Source organism: Bombyx mandarina, chromosome 02 (genome assembly GCF_030267445.1).
Source record: "Bombyx mandarina strain Sakado chromosome 02, ASM3026744v2".
Classification (NCBI taxonomy): Eukaryota; Metazoa; Arthropoda; class Insecta; order Lepidoptera; family Bombycidae; genus Bombyx; species Bombyx mandarina.
The window spans coordinates 3,435,827-3,454,989 of record NC_143209.1 but is presented as its reverse complement, the minus strand read 5'-3'; the positions used below and the strand labels follow the sequence as shown (position 1 = coordinate 3,454,989).

The following is a 19,163-nucleotide window of genomic DNA, read 5'->3' as shown; positions in this document are numbered from 1 at the left end:
TTCCACTGTCGAACTGAAGACTTAGAACTCATTGCCATTGTACTGTAAAAATGGGTGGCTGCATTTACGTCGTAGGTGTCTTTGGGCTTGGGGGACTACTTAACACCAGGTGGACCGTGAGCTCATCCAACAATCTAGAATTTTTTTTTGCGCGTCCCTTTTCTTTAGCTTCGAATTATTAAAAATCTTTAGTTATCTTTTATATATTTATGTCTTTATATAAAACACATATGAAAAAAGAAACTGATGGACAGATATTGGCTTGTTTTGTTTTATCGTTTGTATCGGAACTTGTTTATATGCAAGCTTATTTTGGAAATGTTGTTAGCGAGATTCAGGTATCTGCCAAATATCTTATGTTCAATGATAACTACCCTCTAAAAATTTTAAATTGTATTCCATTAGAATGACAGCGAATGAATTGGAATGAACCGCGTGAGACTAAATAACGTCGCAGTAAAATTAAGGATATTTATTGAGACTTCAGGGGTCTTTGAACCCGCGAAGCCACCTCCAACGTGGTCAACCTCCAATACACAGATGCTAATCGGTTAATAAGCCACCATTAATTTTTACTTAAATCTGGAGCAATACTAAATAAATAAAAAAAACAATTCACATAACATCGCTTCTCGGTCTCCCGCCAAAAAGTCGAAGACATTATCTATGGTAGAGAGTAATTTTCTTTGTTTTTTTGTTGTTGTCTATTTGCGCCCTGTGTTACGTCACCTTTTAGGAAACGAAGTTCCTTTGCCTTATGTATTAAGTTCAGAATGTGTTAATCAATTTCTTTATCATATCCACAGATTCGTTCTGTCCTATGTTCTCTATGTAAGCGGTGGCTTTCTTCGCGTGATCCTCGTAGAGCATTTTAGTTTTATTGACCGCGTCCGTTTTCAGGATATTGAACTTCAAATCTTCGTAATCGACGTCTTTAACGTCGTTTTTCGCTTGATCAATGATTTTGTACAGATCCGGATTCATTTCTAAGGCGAAAAGAACCGGAGCGCTTGCCAGACAGAAGTGACCTCTGGAATCGGAGGTCAATTTCTGGAGTTCCGTAGCGGCCTGCCAGGCCAGACCCACGTGGCAACCGAAATGGTAAGCATACTTTTGGATGTCACGCCCTTGTTTGTCAAGGACCATGGCCGATTGGCAGCCCCTACCCAAAAGGCTGACTCCATTGTAGACTGTCCTAGCCGTCCATTCCTTTCGGGACTTTCCTAATACCTCGTCGACCGTAATGGAATCGGTGTCAAAGTTTATCTCCAAGCCGTCGTGCGTTTTAGGTCTTCCCGGCAACGGCATGTTCTGTTCGTCCCTTTCGCCGAAGAATTCTCCTTCCGAGAGATCTTTAAGCGCTGTAGAAATTATATAAGAAACGTCGGAGTTCCTCAGCTCTGCTAACATAGCGTTGGCGGTCACCAATAGATAATCGCCGAGAAGTATAGCGATTTTATTGCCGAATATCGCGGTTTCAGTGTCTTTTGAACGTTTCGCGAAAGGGACATTGATGATGCCCTTGTGTATCAAGTGGCCGGTTCGTATCATCTCCGTCAGCTCAGCCAGTACTCTCGTCTGTTCTTCAGCTTTCTTGGACTGGGCCCTGATCGATTTGGCCAGTAAGAGGATGATCAGGCCCCACGGCTGCAAGTTCTTAGAGTCGCCGTACAGAACGTTTTTTGCGGTCTGCATCACCAGATGATTGCTGCCGACCTGTGAATCAAATTGTGTACCAATTTATTATTATTAGCCAGATAATCAACTACCACAATAGTGGACATTTTTTTATTTTTTTTTTATTGCTTAGATGGGTGGACAAGCTTACAGCTCCCCTGGTGTTAAGCGGCTACTGGAGCCCATAGACATCTACGACGTAAATGCGCCACCCAGCTTGAGATATAAGTTCTAAGGTCTCAAGTATAGTTACAACGGCTGCCCCACCCTTCAAACCGAATCGCATTACTGCTTTACGGCAGAAATAGGTGGTGGTACCTACCCGCGCGGACTCACAAGAGGTCCTACCGCCAGTCAAAAATGACATGCTTAAAATATCGACGCACGATTCAACATCTAACTTATAGTAGTATTCTTGATCGAAGAACTTATACTAAAAATTTCGTGACGCATTAACAAACAGTGTGCTTAGTGCGAGTATTTTAAATGTTCTCGATAGCGTAAAAGTTAACTCAAATTTGTATGGAGTTGCAAGGTTTGCCTACGTTTGCCGCTAGTTGTTCCAACATGCATACATATTTGAGTTAACTTTTACGCTATCTAGTATTTACACTCGGCGTCGATGCGCCACTTCGATAAAGCGGCACGACACGAGAACCCTCTCATCGTGGCCGCCGGTAACTACATTCCCGATCCTGCGGAAAGAATGGAAAACAATCGACGTCGCCCAAAACACGTCATTTCGGATCCTCCCGATCCACTAACGATGCTTTTAGGTACTTCAAGCACCGGTCACCGTTCTTGTCGAACCGGTCGCTTGCGACGAAGGGCTCGACGAGTAAATTAACCCTCAGACACAGCCCACTGAGTTACTCAGATCTTCTCAGTGGGTCGCGTTTCGGATCCGGTGTTAGATTCTGCGAAGCACGGCTCTTGCTAGGGTTCGTGTTAGCAACGTCGTGAGGTTTGAGCCCCGTGAGCTCACCTACTAGTTAAGGTTACGTAATAGCCTTTCAAGGCTACCAGCATAGGTAGGAAAAAAAAAAAAAAGCTATCTAGAACGTCAAAAAGTCGCACTAAGCACACTGAGCCTCCTTTTAATCAAGTTCTACATACGCTTAGAATACTATCTGTTTTCTGGGTTATAAATAAACTAGCGACCCGCCCTCGCTTCGCTTCGGAAACATTAAAACACACATGAATACAAAAAAAAAAAATAAAAAAAAAAATAAAAAAAAGTAGCCTATGTTCATCAGGGACAATGTCGGCTTCTAATGGAAAAAGAATTTTTCAAATCGGTCCAGTAGTTTCGGAGCCTATTCGAAACAAACAAACAAACAAATCTTTCCTCTTTATAATATTAGTATAGAAAAAAAATATACAAAAAAACGACCAAGCTATCGCGTTCCAAGATTAAGGATGAAGCATCGATATTCGAATATTCCAGCAACCGGTTCACGAGTTCCGGTTTGCGAGGGAAAGTAAAGCGACTAATACGCTTTCACGGGGCTGTGGGGTCGCCTTGAACAACGATCATGACTCTGGTCCATTTTAAGGATACATCCTGAATTTAGTTTGAGCCCGAAATCGATAAGAAAATAATCGAGTAAAAAATTACGAAAAAAAAAGTGCGTGCGTACAAAGTACACATGTCAGAAGTGAAACTTTCCTGGCGAACTAATTTGTAAGTCTTGCTTATATTTATACAAATCTAAAACTTTAGATTTCCGAGACTTAGAGGAAGGGAAAAAGGAAGATATGTTCCCGCCAAAAGTCTGTCAAATGTCAATCTCAAACCTCAGTGTTGACAGTCACATTATGTTTAGATTTCTAAATTGTAAATGACTAATATTTTGCCAATTGAATTTTCACAAAAAAATTATAAAATATTAGGCTGTATGGTATGATACATTTGCCTTTTCAGTTGGAAAAATACAACAACTACTACTACTGACATTTGACAAGTACTTAATTTCAATAGTAGTTTGATGTCACTTCCGTTGCATACCTGCGTGACGTTCTGTAAAAATTTTATCCTCATGCGCCTAAAAAAGTTTCACTTCAAAAATTATAGTCGGTCAGCTGAATTAGCTTAAGTGACGGTTGGCTGCGACTTCGGTTTCATTTCGCTACCTATCCGCTGGTAGCCTCATGCTGCTTTCAGACTACGCTATAATATATTAGCGTATAGTTTTTTTTTTATGATTGAAAGATTACTGGTGGCTCGGAGGCCTTTCTAGTTTCACCAGCACAGGTGGGGGAGCAAAGGCTCAGCCAGAAGGGGTGGGATTTGCTAACAACTGCTCGAGCGCTTCCGAAGGAGACCTAACGACTCAAGAGCAATTGCTTCGCGAATGAATCTACTACCGGATCGGAATCGCGACCCGCTGAGAAGATCCGGCGAGAAACTCAGCGGGCTGATGCATGGGTTAGGTTGCACGTCGACCTCTTTTGTCGAGTTCGACGAGTACGGTTACCAGGGTTCCTAAGCCTGCTCCTAGTGTTAGAGCTGAAGGCGTCTAATGCAAAGGTTATTGGATCTAATGCAGTGCCGGATTAAGCAAGCGCGGGGCCTGTAGCAGGTTACTAAACTATACTAATAATAATGTAGACTGTTAATCTTACAAATAAATATATAATTTTAACAACTTAAATCGAGCCATCTCAATTCTGCTACACATCCACACTGTGTCGGGTAAGAGTGCTTGCATACGTCAGACTTTTTGTAGAGCTGATTATCAGGCTGATTGAAATTCTACACGTTTATACAAACAACTTTTTCTTAATAAGTCACTCAAAAAATTAAGCTCGGGCAGAGATGAGTGGGTTTAAATATGCGGGGCCCCCGTTCGCGCGGTGCCCGTAGCTATTGCTACTCTTGCTACATGGTTAATCCGGCACTGATCTAATGGATCGGAGCGTAAGGACGTGAGCGTATAGTATATAGCTCACAGCACAACAATATCGCGCACCATACATTGTTAAGGACACGTTCACACTGTACTGTACTATTTATTATTGGCTTAGTGCTATACATAGCACTGTAGTATAGGGTAGTCTGAAAGGAGCTGCAGGGGCCATTCCAGCTACGCGCGGACGAATAGGTGAGCTCACGGTCTCAACCTAACTAAATTTACCAACACTAGCCCTAACAAGAGCAGTGCTTCGCAAAATCTATCACCGGATCGGAATCGCGACCCACTGAGAATATATGGCGAGAAACTTAGTGAGTTTTGTCTGTGGGTTTAAGTGTCCGGTGTCACACTAATTAGCCTAACTGTTCTTCATAAGTATGCGGAGAAGAATATTCGTTTACATTTGGAAGATGAAACAATCGTTATACAGTTGAAACTTTGGCCTTCTTATCTATTGGATCCGGCAACGGTGTAAGGAAAGCAATGTACAATATCTCGATAGACCATCGCTAAAGGTGGATGAAAAGACGAAATCACTGCATAAATAAATGTAGTCCTGATATTAATATAATTTACTTTTTAGGTAGGACCTCTTGTGAGTCTGCACGGGTAGGTACCGCCATCCTGCCTATTTCTGCCGTGAAGCAGTTATGCGTTTCGGTTTGAAGGGCGGGGCAGCCGTTGTAACTATATTGAGACCTTAGAACTTATATCTCAAGGTGGGTGGCGCATTTAGGTTGTAGATGTCTATGGGCTCCAGTAACCACTTAACATCCGGTGGGCTGTGAGCTCGTCCACCGATCTAAGCAATAAAAATAAAACTTAGTGTCATAGACAAGACAAGTACAAGAATATGATGATAAAAACTCACCAGCTTCCTCAAATACAGAGCTAGGTTAGCAAATTCGTCACTCAGTAGGCATCTAAGATTCATAAAAGACGTTGGATAGCCGACCACTTTCTCGGCGTCCCTGATGGCGTTGCTCCAGTTCGAGAACGGGGGTCTTAGTAAAATCATTATTTCGTCCTTCGTGAAACTGGCCATTGTCGATTCGTGTCGTTTCTGAACGAAAATCGGCGAGGCGCGTCTCAAAACGCGCGAAACTGCATACGAGACGGCCATTTTGAATTTTTACAAATCTCTATGGAATCCAAACGTTTTGAGTTTGCTGTTCTTGCAAATTTATAATTTCACTGTCACTTTTATTAAATTTAAATAAAATATCTTTTAATTTTATTAGTTGATCAACAGTTGATCAGCACGTAGTGTGCCGCTAAACGCGTAGAAGTGAAATGCTACTGTCGGAACTCGGAATGATTGCAATGTGTTACCATGAAAAATATATACATTTCGCGGGATGTTTACATTTTTATTTAGTCGTAGGTCATAAACGACCTTGTACGAATGGTATTACCATGCTTATTGAATTCTTCGTATTTGTTTTTGAGGTGTGAATTGAAGACTACATAATTGGGATTGAAGTACATACATGAGCTGTTTTTTCTGCTTCAAAGTATAAAATATATTTAAATGTGGATTACACAATACTTTTTTATGCTTGGGATGGAGACGAGGTCAAAATTCTAATCGTATTGTAATTGTACTGTGGCAGTGGCTATAATAGAACACAAGGTATTTGACAGATGTCTAAATCTAGCTAACGTTAATTTCAAGATAAGCTTGCCTATATATACAAGTTCCGAACAACAACATTCGGACCGTCGATCTACCGACCCAAATCACCCGCTCGGGGGAAGATCTTCCTTGTTGTAAGTTCCAGCGAACTTTATGACTATCCTACTGAAATTGAAACGGATAACTACGTTGCAGAAATAGAATGATTTTATTATTTATGGAAATACTTACCAGTGTGAGTTCACGATATTCTACAATTAAGATTTTAATGAATAAGTCATAAGTTGATTTTGCATCGGAACATGCTAGTCTACTAATCTGCCGTTAGTCAGAAAACTTCTAAGTCAGAAGATTTCGTGCCATAGAAGTCTGTCTGGGTTTAAATCAGTAGAAACGGTCACACGAAGCGTCCAGGACCTGCTCCTAAAGGTTCGTTATTATTAAACCTTATTATTAAATCGAATCGTTATTATTAAAATAATCGAACGAACGAAAGGAATCGTTATTATTAAACGAATAAATCTCTAATAAAACAAATGTATGACGGTTGATAGTGCATGCACGAAAAAAGTTTATCCATTTACAAAGTTATTTTATTTTAGGAAAATATCAAGAATTACAGAAATATCTCGGAAACTTTTGTCTGCTTACAACACCGACGCTCTTGACCGTGAATTGGAAAGCGGCTATGAGCTACTCTCACTCCAAATGTACATTTTTATAAAAAAGTTCCTATGCAATCGAATTTAGACCTTATCGTAAGCCATTAAGAATAGCGGAAATATTCTGAACCAGCAAATGAAATTTGTGTTATTAAATTTAGAATTATAAAAATGCTCCGATTTTTTTAGGTAAGGCGTGTCATGAATTTTTTGGCTTTGTAGACATGAAATAAAGAACATTTCTAATTGGAACCTTAACCCATAAGAGACAAGGCAAAACATTGCATTAGCATAATCTATTTGTTATTAGAACATTATAACAGCAATAATAGAATGATCTACTTCTATGTACAGTTAAGAGGTGTCCGCATGTCTATTCCTATTGGTTTTTAGCTTATAATAATTTTTACACTTTGAACAAACAAGTTCTTACCAAGAAATGGTGTTTTATGTTGACCTAAAGACGTTTAGGTCGTAATATTTATAAAGATTGCCTTCTAGAACAATGATAGTGTGTCGCCATTTTGAATAAAAACATATTCCTCGGAAATAATGTGTAATTATTGTGGTATTTCTAATAATCCGATCGTGTCGCAATTTTTTAACTATCCGATACGATTTTTCTAATTTTTTAAGTCGTCAATTTGAATACTTTAGAAAACAAAAAAAAACGAATCAATCATTTAATTATTAGTTTATTGTTTTTAATTTATTTTTGAAACGATCGGTTTTCGCCTTCCCACCCACAGCATAGAGTACAAAATCCATTGTAATTTCTGTGTACCGTACAGAAATAACGCTATTATTGTAAAGGAGCCAGGTATAATTAGTAACTCATTGATTTTCCCGAAAAACGGGTAAATCCACACTCCAAAGTACATCTTGACGAATATTAACCTGAAAATATATACACACAAGATATTTAGGCATTTGTTCAGTTGTTATAATTTTTCTGTATGCACCTGTTTTGAATTGCAATCCAGATTTTTATAATAAATATTTAAACTTTAAATTTCTATGGTTGTAAATTGTTTTGTGCATCAATAAAGGAAAAAAACAACAATATAGTATTTTAGCGCATTTTAAGTCATCGTGGCCCAACGAATAAGACGTTGGTATAGACCGATGCGGTTGTGCCGGGGTTCAAATCCAACAGACAGATAACATTTTTTGTTGTTTTGTTTTCAAATACTTACTCAACAAATGTTTGACGAATATCTTTTTTTTTTTATTGCTTAGATGGATGGACGAGCTCTCAGCCCACCTGGTGTTAAGTGGTTACTGGAGCCCATAGACATGTACAACGTAAATGTGTAGGTACCACCGCCTTGACTATTTCCGCCGTGAAACAGTAATGCGGTTCGGTTTGAAGAGCGTGGCAGTCGTTGTAACTATACTTTTTTTTTCATCCTACCTATGCTGATAGCCTTGAGAGGCTATTTCAGCTTCACCCTAACGTGTGTAGGTGAGCTCACGGGGCTCAAACCGGAGAGTTGCTAACACTGACCCTAGCAAGAGCAGTGCTTCGCAGAATCTACCACCGGATCGGAAACGCGACCCACTGCGAAGATCCGGCGAGAAACTCAGTGGGCTGTGTCTAGGGGTTAATTCGCTCGTCGAGCCCTTCGTCGCAAGCGACGGGTTCGATGAGGACGGTGATCGGTGCTTGTGGTGCCTAAAAGCACCGTTAATGGATCGGGATGATCGGTAATTACGTGCTTTGGGCGACGTCGACTGTTTACCATTCGGTCTACAGGATCGGGTATGTAACTATACTGAGACCTCAGAGCTTATATCTCAAGGTGGGTGGCGCATTTACGTTGTAGATGTCTATGGGAGCTCATTACTGCTTCACGGCAGAAATAGGCAGAACACCTCCGAATCCGCTTTCACCCATTCAAGTATTTTTATTTCATAAGCATATATGTACTTATATTTTAAGTTGTTTATATTCATTTAATATTATTTCGGTTGCTGACCGAACTAGTTCGTCAGCCAGCCATTAACCACTTAACACCAGGTGGGCTGTGAGGTCGTCCACCCATCTAAGTTATAAAAAAAAACAAAAAAAAACTCATTACCGTTTGAAGTTCTTCTGGATTGTACTCACGTCAAAAAATAAATCACTTCCAAAGATATGACAGCGGCTGCTCGCCAGAATACATTTGCAGGTCGCTCTCTATAGTAAAACATCATCTCCCACAAAACGAACGGCAGTATATACGTGTGCATGATGTGGTTAGACGTTGGAGTTATAGCCTTATCGATTGCAGTTGGATATATTAGGTCCCTGTCCACCGCGTAGAACAACCAGAACATCATGAAGACCAGCTGTAACGGTGCAACGGTGTTATCCAAAAAGGAGCTTAAATAAACCAATTTAGAGTACACTTTGGCTCGCACTAAGCAGTTGACATTGAAAATTATTAAGCAAGTATAATATTTATAGTGGAATCACAGAGGCATATATGCCCAATAAGTTTCTCAGTGGGTCGCGATTCCGATCCGGTGGTAGATTCAGCGAAGCACGACGCAACGGTGTAATCCAAAAAGGAATTTAAATAGGCCAAATTAGAGTATACTTTGGCTCGCCCTAAGCGGTTGACATTGAAAATTATTAAGCAAGTATAATCTCTATAGTGGAAGCACAGAGGCATATATGCCCAATAAGTTTCTCAGTGGGTCGCGATTCCGATCCGGTGGTAGATTCAGCGAAGCACGACGCAACGGTGTAATCCAAAAAGGAATTTAAATAGGCCAAATTAGAGTATACTTTGGCTCGCCCTGAGCGGTTGACATTGAAGATTATTAAGCAAGTATAATCTCTATAGTGGAAGCACAGAGGCATATACGCTTAATGAGTTTCTCAGTGGGTCGCGATTCCGATCCGGTGGTAGATTCAGCGAAGCACGACGCAACGGTGTAATCTAAAAAGGAATTTAAATAGGCCAAATTAGAGTATACTTTGGCTCGCCCTAAGCGGTTGACATTGAAAATTATTAAGCAAGTATAATCTCTATAGTGGAAGCACAGAGGCATATATGCCCAATAAGTTTCTCAGTGGGTCGCGATTCCGATCCGGTGGTAGATTCAGCGAAGCACGACGCAACGGTGTAATCCAAAAAGGAATTTAAATAGGCCAAATTAGAGTATACTTTGGCTCGCCCTAAGCGGTTGACATTGAACATTATTAAGCAAGTATAATCTCTATAGTGGAAGCACAGAGGCATATATGCCCAATAAGTTTCTCAGTGGGTCGCGATTCCGATCCGGTGGTAGATTCAGCGAAGCACGACGCAACGGTGTAATCCAAAAAGGAAATTAAATAGGCCAAATTAGAGTATACTTTGGCTCGCCCTAAGCGGTTGACATTGAACATTATTAAGCAAGTATAATCTCTATAGTGGAAGCACAGAGGCATATATGCCCAATAAGTTTCTCAGTGGGTCGCGATTCCGATCCGGTGGTAGATTCAGCGAAGCACGACGCAACGGTGTAATCCAAAAAGGAATTTAAATAGGCCAAATTAGAGTATACTTTGGCTCGCCCTAAGCGGTTGACATTGAACATTATTAAGCAAGTATAATCTCTATAGTGGAAGCACAGAGGCATATATGCCCAATAAGTTTCTCAGTGGGTCGCGATTCCGATCCGGTGGTAGATTCAGCGAAGCACGACGCAACGGTGTAATCCAAAAAGGAATTTAAATAGGCCAAATTAGAGTATACTTTGGCTCGCCCTAAGCGGTTGACATTGAAAATTATTAAGCAAGTATAATCTCTATAGTGGAAGCACAGAGGCATATATGCCCAATAAGTTTCTCAGTGGGTCGCGATTCCGATCCGGTGGTAGATTCAGCGAAGCACGACGCAACGGTGTAATCCAAAAAGGAATTTAAATAGGCCAAATTAGAGTATACTTTGGCTCGCCCTAAGCGGTTGACATTGAAAATTATTAAGCAAGTATAATATTTAAAGTGGAATCACAGAGGCATATATGCCCAATAAGTTTCTCAGTGGGTCGCGATTCCGATCCGGTGGTAGATTCAGCGAAGCACGACGCAACGGTGTAATCCAAAAAGGAAATTAAATAGGCCAAATTAGAGTATACTTTGGCTCGCCCTAAGCGGTTGACATTGAACATTATTAAGCAAGTATAATCTCTATAGTGGAAGCACAGAGGCATATATGCCCAATAAGTTTCTCAGTTGGTCGCGATTCCGATCCGGTGGTAGATTCAGCGAAGCACGACGCAACGGTGTAATCCAAAAAGGAATTTAAATAGGCCAAATTAGAGTATACTTTGGCTCGCCCTAAGCGGTTGACATTGAACATTATTAAGCAAGTATAATCTCTATAGTGGAAGCACAGAGGCATATATGCCCAATAAGTTTCTCAGTGGGTCGCGATTCCGATCCGGTGGTAGATTCAGCGAAGCACGACGCAACGGTGTAATCCAAAAAGGAAATTAAATAGGCCAAATTAGAGTATACTTTGGCTCGCCCTAAGCGGTTGACATTGAACATTATTAAGCAAGTATAATCTCTATAGTGGAAGCACAGAGGCATATATGCCCAATAAGTTTCTCAGTGGGTCGCGATTCCGATCCGGTGGTAGATTCAGCGAAGCACGACGCAACGGTGTAATCCAAAAAGGAATTTAAATAGGCCAAATTAGAGTATACTTTGGCTCGCCCTAAGCGGTTGACATTGAACATTATTAAGCAAGTATAATCTCTGTAGTGGAAGCATAAGGGCATATACGCCTAATGAGTTTCTGAGTGGGTCGCGATTCCGATCCGGTGGTAGATTCAGCGAAGCACGACGCAACGGTGTAATCCAAAAAGGAATTTAAATAGGCCAAACTAGAGTATACTTTGGCTCGCCCTAAGCAGTTGACATTGAACATTATTAAGCAAGTATAATCTCTATAGTGGAAGCATAGATACGCCTAATGAGTTTCTGAGTGGGTCGGGATTCCGATCCGGTGGTAGATTCAGCGAAGCACGACGCAACGGTGTAATCCAAAAAGGAATTTAAATAGGCCAAATTAGAGTATACTTTGGCTCGCCCTAAGCGGTTGACATTGAAAATTATTAAGCAAGTATAATCTCTATAGTGGAAGCACAGAGGCATATACGCCTAATGAGTTTCTCAGTGGGTCGCGATTCCGATTCGGTGGTAGATTTAGCGAAGCACGACGCAACGGTGTAATCCAAAAAGGAATTTAAATAGGCCAAATTAGAGTATACTTTGGCTCGCCCTAAGCGGTTGACATTGAAAATTATTAAGCAAGTATAATCTCTGTAGTGGAAGCATAAGGGCATATACGCCTAATGAGTTTCTGAGTGGGTCGCGATTCCGATCCGGTGGTAGATTCAGCGAAGCACGACGCAACGGTGTAATCCAAAAAGGAATTTAAATAGGCCAAATTAGAGTATACTTTGGCTCGCCCTAAGCGGTTGACATTGAAAATTATTAAGCAAGTATAATCTCTATAGTGGAAGCACAGAGGCATATACGCCTAATGAGTTTCTCAGTGGGTCGCGATTCCGATCCGGTGGTAGATTCAGCGAAGCACGACGCAACGGTGTAATCCAAAAAGGAATTTAAATAGGCCAAATTAGAGTATACTTTGGCTCGCCCTAAGCAGTTGACATTGAACATTATTAAGCAAGTATAATCTCTATAGTGGAAGCATAGATACGCCTAATGAGTTTCTGAGTGGGTCGCGATTCCGATCCGGTGGTAGATTCAGCGAAGCACGACGCAACGGTGTAATCCAAAAAGGAATTTAAATAGGCCAAATTAGAGCATACTTTGGCTCGCCCTAAGCGGTTGACATTGAAAATTATTAAGCAAGTATAATCTCTATAGTGGAAGCATAGATACGCCTAATGAGTTTCTGAGTGGGTCGCGATTCCGATCCGGTGGTAGATTCAATGAAGCACTGCTCTTGCTAGGGCTAGTGTTAGCAAAGCTCTCCGTGAGCTTACCTACCCGTCTGCGCGAAGCTGGCATAGTCCCAGCGAATAAGTAGGGAAAACTTAGAGAAATATAAGCTGATTGTCTAGAGTCTAGAGAGACCATATCAGCGTAAGCTTAACTAGTAGGTGAGCTCACGTAGCTCAAATCTGACGACGTTGGTAACACGAACCCTAGCAAGAGCCGTGCTCCGCAGAATTTACCACCGGATCGGAAACGCGACCCAATGAGAAGATTGTTACTGGACCTTAGAACTGATATCTCAAGGTGGGTGGCGCATTTACGTCGTAAATGTCTATGGGCTCCAGTAACTTAACACCAGGTGGGCTGTGAGCTCGTCCCCCCATCTAAGCAATAAAAAAAAACCGGCGAAAAACTCAGTGGGCTTTTAAGAAGCGGATAGCTGTCATAACATATTTGACTTTTGTCTACTGCATCTGATCAAATAAGAAAACAGCTTTCTAAATCGGCTTAAATACATATAATTAACAAAAAGAAGACTTCCACAAAATAAATTGAGTAGGTAGGTATCTATTAAATATGTATTAATATGGATAACACAAAAAGTACAGGTCGAATTTTGATAAGCTTTAAATATGGCCACTACAAAAGAAGCCTTTTATTAAAAATAATCATCAAAATCGTTTGACCCTATTTTCTATTTATTTATTCATTGATTTCTTTTATTTTTGAATTAATTTATGTTATTATTATTTTTTAGTTACACCAACAAAGTGACCAAATAAAAATCAATAAAACATTGACAAATTGGCAATAAGTACATGACAGATGTCACCTCACATAAACATAGGTGCAATCGACAGTGCCATAGTTGACAACATCTTGAAATTAGAAAAATAAGAATAATTGAATAACAATACAATTTTAATATATACAGTCATTACAAAAAAATAATTTTAAGTTAATAATACATTCTCTTTTTTGAAGAAGACTGAAGATTATTTGGTTAAATATTAGGAGATCACTCACCGTGCTCGCTGGCCACACGATCGTATTGAAGAGTTCAACTCTCGCCTTCTCTAATATCTCAGGTAGCCTGTATGCTTTGTTCTTAGCGTTTCTCATAATCCCAACATCACAGTAGAGACTTAAGCCCGAAAAAACGACCTGGAAGAACTGTGTCGCAGTTCACGTTAATTATTGATTTATCATTCATCATCATCATTATCATCTCAGCCTGTCTACTGTTCACTGCTGAACATAGGCCTCACCAACTGATGTCCAGAGCGGCCGGTCCGTTACCACCTGCGTACAACGTGACCCAGCAATTTTCATCAGGTCGTCGGTCCATCTGGTAGGTGGCCGTCCCACACTGCGGTTGCCAGTACGTGGTCTCCACTCGAGGATCTTTCTGCCCCATCGGCCGTCCGATCTTCGCGCTATGTGACCTGCCCATTGCCACTTCAGCTTGCTAATCTTACGGGCTATGTCAGCAACTTTGATTCTTCTACGGATCTCCTCATTTCATTTTCGATCTCGTAGAGAAATACCAAGCATAGCCCTCTCCATAGCTTGCTGCGCGACACTAAGCTTCCTAAAAGGATCCCTTGTGAATATTATCATTTCATGTAAAGTGTTAATGTATTCACCGAGAAGTTCTCTATGATGGCCTGGAGCTTGACTCAGACAGTAAGTATCTACAGTCGGCATCATTGCGCCACTTCGAGAAGGCGGCACGACATGAAAACCCTCTTGTCGTGGCCACCGGAAATTACACACCCGATCCTGTGGACCGAACGGTAAGCAGTCGAGGTCACCCTAAACACGGATCCTCCCGATCCATTAACGGTGCTTTCAGGTATCTTAAGCACCGGTCACCGTCCTCGTCGAACCCGTGTGAATTAACCCATAGACACAGCCTACTGAGTTTCTCACCGGATCTTCTCAGTGGGTCGCGTTTCCGATCCGGTGGTAGATTCTGCGAAGTACTGCTCTTGATAGAGCCAGTGTTGGCAACACTCCCGGTTTGAGCCCCGTGAGCTCACGTACACGTCAAAGAGAAGCTGAAATACCCTCTCAAGGCTATCAGCATAGGTAGGAAAAAAATTGTAGCGGCAATGAGCGGCCGCGTAAATAAATAGAATGTTTCAGTTCAGTATCCTTAGTGCGAGTTTTTTAACGTTCTCGATAGCGTAAAAGTTAACTCAAATTTGTATGGAGTTGGAGCGTTCGACTACGTTTGCCGTAAGGGGCCCTGTTACAACTGCACAGAATTAACTTTTACGCTATAGAGAACGTTAAAAAACTCGCACTAAGCACACAGATTTTTAAGTATTCCGGGCGACGCAGGTGTGGACATGTCACGGCTGTTTTGGCCGATTCCTGGACCTCGACGCCCAGAGGGAGCAATAGCTGCAACAAAGCAAAAATACAAAAGCAAAAAAACTTCAATTTAACTCACAAAAGTCCAACAGGTGAAGAAAAAGGGCTGCATCTTCTGATAATGCCTTATCTCCGCTTCCTTGATATCGTCATCACGGAAGGAGGACATCATGATCACCGCATTTGCAACGTGCAAAACTATAGTCGTCATGTAACCAAATATCCGAAAATGAATCGCATCTGGCATTTTGCTGGAAAAGAAAAAATTTGTGTATTTTTCCAGGTATTGCTTTAGTCACTGCCGATTAGGATTGCCGGATCATCAGTCGTAAAACCGAAGGACGTTTCGACGAGGACGGTGACCGGTGCTTGAGGTACCTAAAAGCGCAGCAAAGCACAGTAAAGGTCTTTTTTTTATTATTAAATTCTTTATTTCAGATAATAATCCATATAAATGTTAGTAACAGTTATTTCTTAAAAATAAGTTAGTAAGGACACAGTAATAAAAGAAAACAACAACATACATACTACATACTTTTTGCCATGTACCATCCGGCTATGGAATAAGCTCCCCTCCACGGTGTTTCCCGAGCGCTATGACATGTCCTTCTTCAAACGAGGCTTGTGGAGAGTATTAAGTGGTAGGCAGCGGCTTGGCTCTGCCCCTGGCATTGCTGAAATCCATGGGCGACGGTAACCACTCACCATCAGGTGGGCCGTATGTTCGTCTGCCTACAAGTGCGATAAAAAAAAACCGTTAATGGATCGGGAGGATTCGTAATGACAAGAACCGACGATGGGGTACCACCACTGTAGCTGCGCTGCGGACACGGCTGAACATTAGCTTGCGCTCTACCCCACATGGTTAGGGCAGCGGAATGTCCTCGACACGCCAACAGGACGAAGGCGATGCTCGACTTCTGTGACTCCATCATGTGACAGAAGGAGGCGGCGGAATGAAAGAGAGAGATGCGCTCATCCGTGTCCGCACCGATCCATCGTAATCGGGTCACCGTGCTCACAGTATCGTCATATGAGGACGTGTGCGAATGAGCTAATGGGCTCCCGATCCTGCGGACCGAATGGTAAACAGTCGGTATCGCCCAAAACACGTCATTTTGGATCCTCCCGACCCACTAGCGGTGTTTTTAGGTACCCCCAGCACCGGTCATCGTTTTCGTCGAATCCGTCACTTGCGACGAAGGGTTTCTCGCCGAATCTTCTCAGTGGGTCGCGTTTCCGATCCGGTGGTAGATTCTGCGAAGCACTACTCTTGCTAGGGTTAGTGTTAGCAGCAGTTTTGAGCCCCGTTAGCTCACCTACTTGTTAGGGTTACGCTAAAATGGCCTCTCAAGGCTATCAGTATAGGTAAGAAAAAAAAGAGCTAACGAGCGGCGGTGTATCGCGTTCCCGATCCGGCAGGCTGTTTCTGGCCCAGCGGGATATCCCGGAACACTGTTGAGGAGATTTAACGAGCCACGGTACAGTAACGATCATTGTCGAATCTTCGACTGTCGCCTCGATTATTCCATTGGCCAGACGTTCTTGAAGGGAGTCGCACGTCTGGTCGAACTGTTGATTACGGGGATCCCCCCACTTACCCTGATCCGAGTTCCGCCTCGGGCGAGAATGGGAGAGAGTGATCGATGGGGTTAAGCCGGTAGATGTCTTGGAGTCCGATATACCGATATAGCCCGGCATGATCCCTATCGGCCGGTAATCGTTAAATTGGATTTCCCATCGTAAAAAAAAGGAAAATTTACAATATTGAAACAAAAAAAATAACAAAGGATAACTCTAATACTACTGGACGGATCTTAAATAAAATCGGCTCACCTATAAAAAACACACACATAAAAAAAACGATTCATTTTTTTTTATTGCTTAGATGGGTGGACGAGCTCACAGCCCACCTGGTGTTAAATAGTTACTGGAGCCTATAGACATCTACAACGTAAATGCACCACCCACCTTGAGATATAAGTTCTAAGGTCTCAGTATAGTGACATTGACTGCCCGTTCAAACCGAAACGCATTACTGCTTCCCGTCAGAAATAGGCAGGGCGGTGTTAACTACCCGTGCGGGTCCAGGCGGCTGGCCGATCTTTCGGCTGGTCGTAGGACTGTCGAGGCGATTCGCCCAGTCCTTGTGGACTGGGTGAATCGTGACAGAGGACGCCTCACCTTCCGGCTCACGCAGGTGCTCACTGGGCATGGTTACTTCGGTGAGTTCCTGCACCGGATTAGAGCCGAACCGACAGCAGATTGCCACCATTGTGATTGCGATTTGGACACGGCAGAGCATACGCTCGTCACCTGGCCCGCATGGGAGGGGTGGCGCCGTGTCCTCGTCGCAAAAATAGGAAACGACTTGTCGTTGCCGAGTGTTGTGGCATCGATGCTCGGCGACGACGAGTCGTGGAAGGCGATGCTCGACTCACCATCTCGCAGAAGGAGGCGACGGGGCGCGTTAGAGACGCGCAAGCCCGCCGCCGTCGAGCAGGGGCTAGGGAGGCGGATCTCGCCCAAGCCCTGGCCCTCTAAGTGTTTCGGGTCCCCCTCACATGTCGGTCTGGGGACCAGCGAGGGGGATCTAAGAAGACGACGTGCAAGCTGCTCTGCACGCGTTTTACGCAAGAGCATCCGGGTGATGGAAGGCCGGCTATCCTCGACCCACGCTGGTTCTGACCCAGCGGGGTATTCCGTAGGATAAGTCATTCTAACCGGCGCCATCTAGGCGGGCTCCGGATAGCCTGCCGACCGAGAGGGCTGGTGGTCGTGGCGCCGACGACCGCCAGTCCGACGTCCCGAGGGGGAGGGTGATGGGAGAGATGTGCTCCGCAGTAAGCACTTCACTTTCCCCCCTTTGCCTTTTCATGAGCTCTGTCTCATGCGAGGTTTGGATGCTGGTTGTTGAGCGACAGGAGGTTTTAGTCGGTTCGACTCGGACATGCCCCGCCCTCCATCCCCAGTGAAGGGCGGAAGTACGGCGATTTCCTCTTGACAAAAAAAAAAACCGTGCGTACTCACAAGAGGTCCTACCACCAGTAAGACAGTTGGCAACACCCACCCTTTTTGAAGTCGATTAAAAAACGTAAATTTCCTTTCGAAGCAAAAACAGTGTTATTGGTATTATGTCAATGTATTATCACACGATTTCTCTGTAATAATGAAGACGCTAACCACTGGTTAAAACTTGATTAAGATAGATCACACGATATGCATCAGCAAGCTATACAATTGAGGCTTCCGGCCTCATCTCTCAATCATTGGCTCCGCTTAAGACCAGTTGGCCATGCGCTCGCCCATCCCCATATGTAAATATATAAAAATACCTTTCTTACGTTGTCGATTATGTTTTAAATGTCAATATCACTCCAAAAACAGTAAATTTAATGAATATTGTTCTTGAAGCAACTATAGACAATAAGTTATAAACAGCTAATGTTTATTTAATACAATTTCCACTAGCGAACTATTAATGCTTTTAATTAGGTAAAGTCTAGTAATAATGATTACAGAATATTGATTGTTATATATTTTAATATGCGTTAATTTGTCTTCGAGGATAGTTGACTAGAAATTTTAGTTGTCAGCGCCGCTTTTTTTTTAAATTACATAATTAATATCTTTTGAGTCCATCTGTTTGATCTGAGATTGCTGTTAATTATAGAACGTGGATATTGATAATTCTTAACCTAGCTACGTTAACAAAAGCACTTTCTAAAAGGGATATGTCCGACTAAATGTTTCTGAATAATCAAATATTTAATATAATTAAAATATATTTAAAATAATTATAAGGTTTTAATAATAAAATAATAAGTTTTGATATGTACTTAGTATGTATGTAAGTCGAATTAAAAAGTGAATTGATCATGGTTTTTATTCTGGTCAGGCTTTAAGGCTAAAGTAATATCTATACATTTAAAAAGACACTCCGTCTG

General features: G+C 42.1%; 2 protein-coding genes across 3 annotated transcripts; both read right to left on the bottom strand.

The window, feature by feature from the left end:
- Positions 1–457: 457 nt before the first annotated feature.
- LOC114241948 (all trans-polyprenyl-diphosphate synthase PDSS2) lies at positions 458–5,916 on the bottom strand. Its single transcript, XM_028172947.2, has 2 exons — positions 5,464–5,916; positions 458–1,716 (listed from the first exon to the last, which is right to left on the bottom strand). The coding sequence occupies exons 1-2, from the start codon at positions 5,713–5,715 to the stop codon at positions 769–771; spliced, it is 1,200 nt and encodes a 399-aa protein (XP_028028748.2). The 5' UTR covers positions 5,716–5,916; the 3' UTR covers positions 458–768.
- Positions 5,917–7,569: 1,653 nt separating this feature from the next.
- LOC114241853 (androgen-dependent TFPI-regulating protein) lies at positions 7,570–18,648 on the bottom strand. Of its 2 annotated transcripts, none has more exons than XM_089735291.1 (5): positions 18,561–18,648; positions 15,296–15,467; positions 13,864–14,010; positions 9,001–9,221; positions 7,570–7,787 (listed from the first exon to the last, which is right to left on the bottom strand). In XM_089735291.1, the coding sequence occupies exons 2-5, from the start codon at positions 15,461–15,463 to the stop codon at positions 7,595–7,597; spliced, it is 729 nt and encodes a 242-aa protein (XP_089591417.1). In that variant the 5' UTR covers positions 15,464–15,467; positions 18,561–18,648; the 3' UTR covers positions 7,570–7,594. The 2 variants fall into 2 exon arrangements, with proteins under 2 accessions (XP_089591417.1, XP_089591411.1); XM_089735285.1 differs by having other exon boundaries at positions 18,552–18,642.
- Between the last annotated feature and the right edge of the window lie 515 nt (positions 18,649–19,163).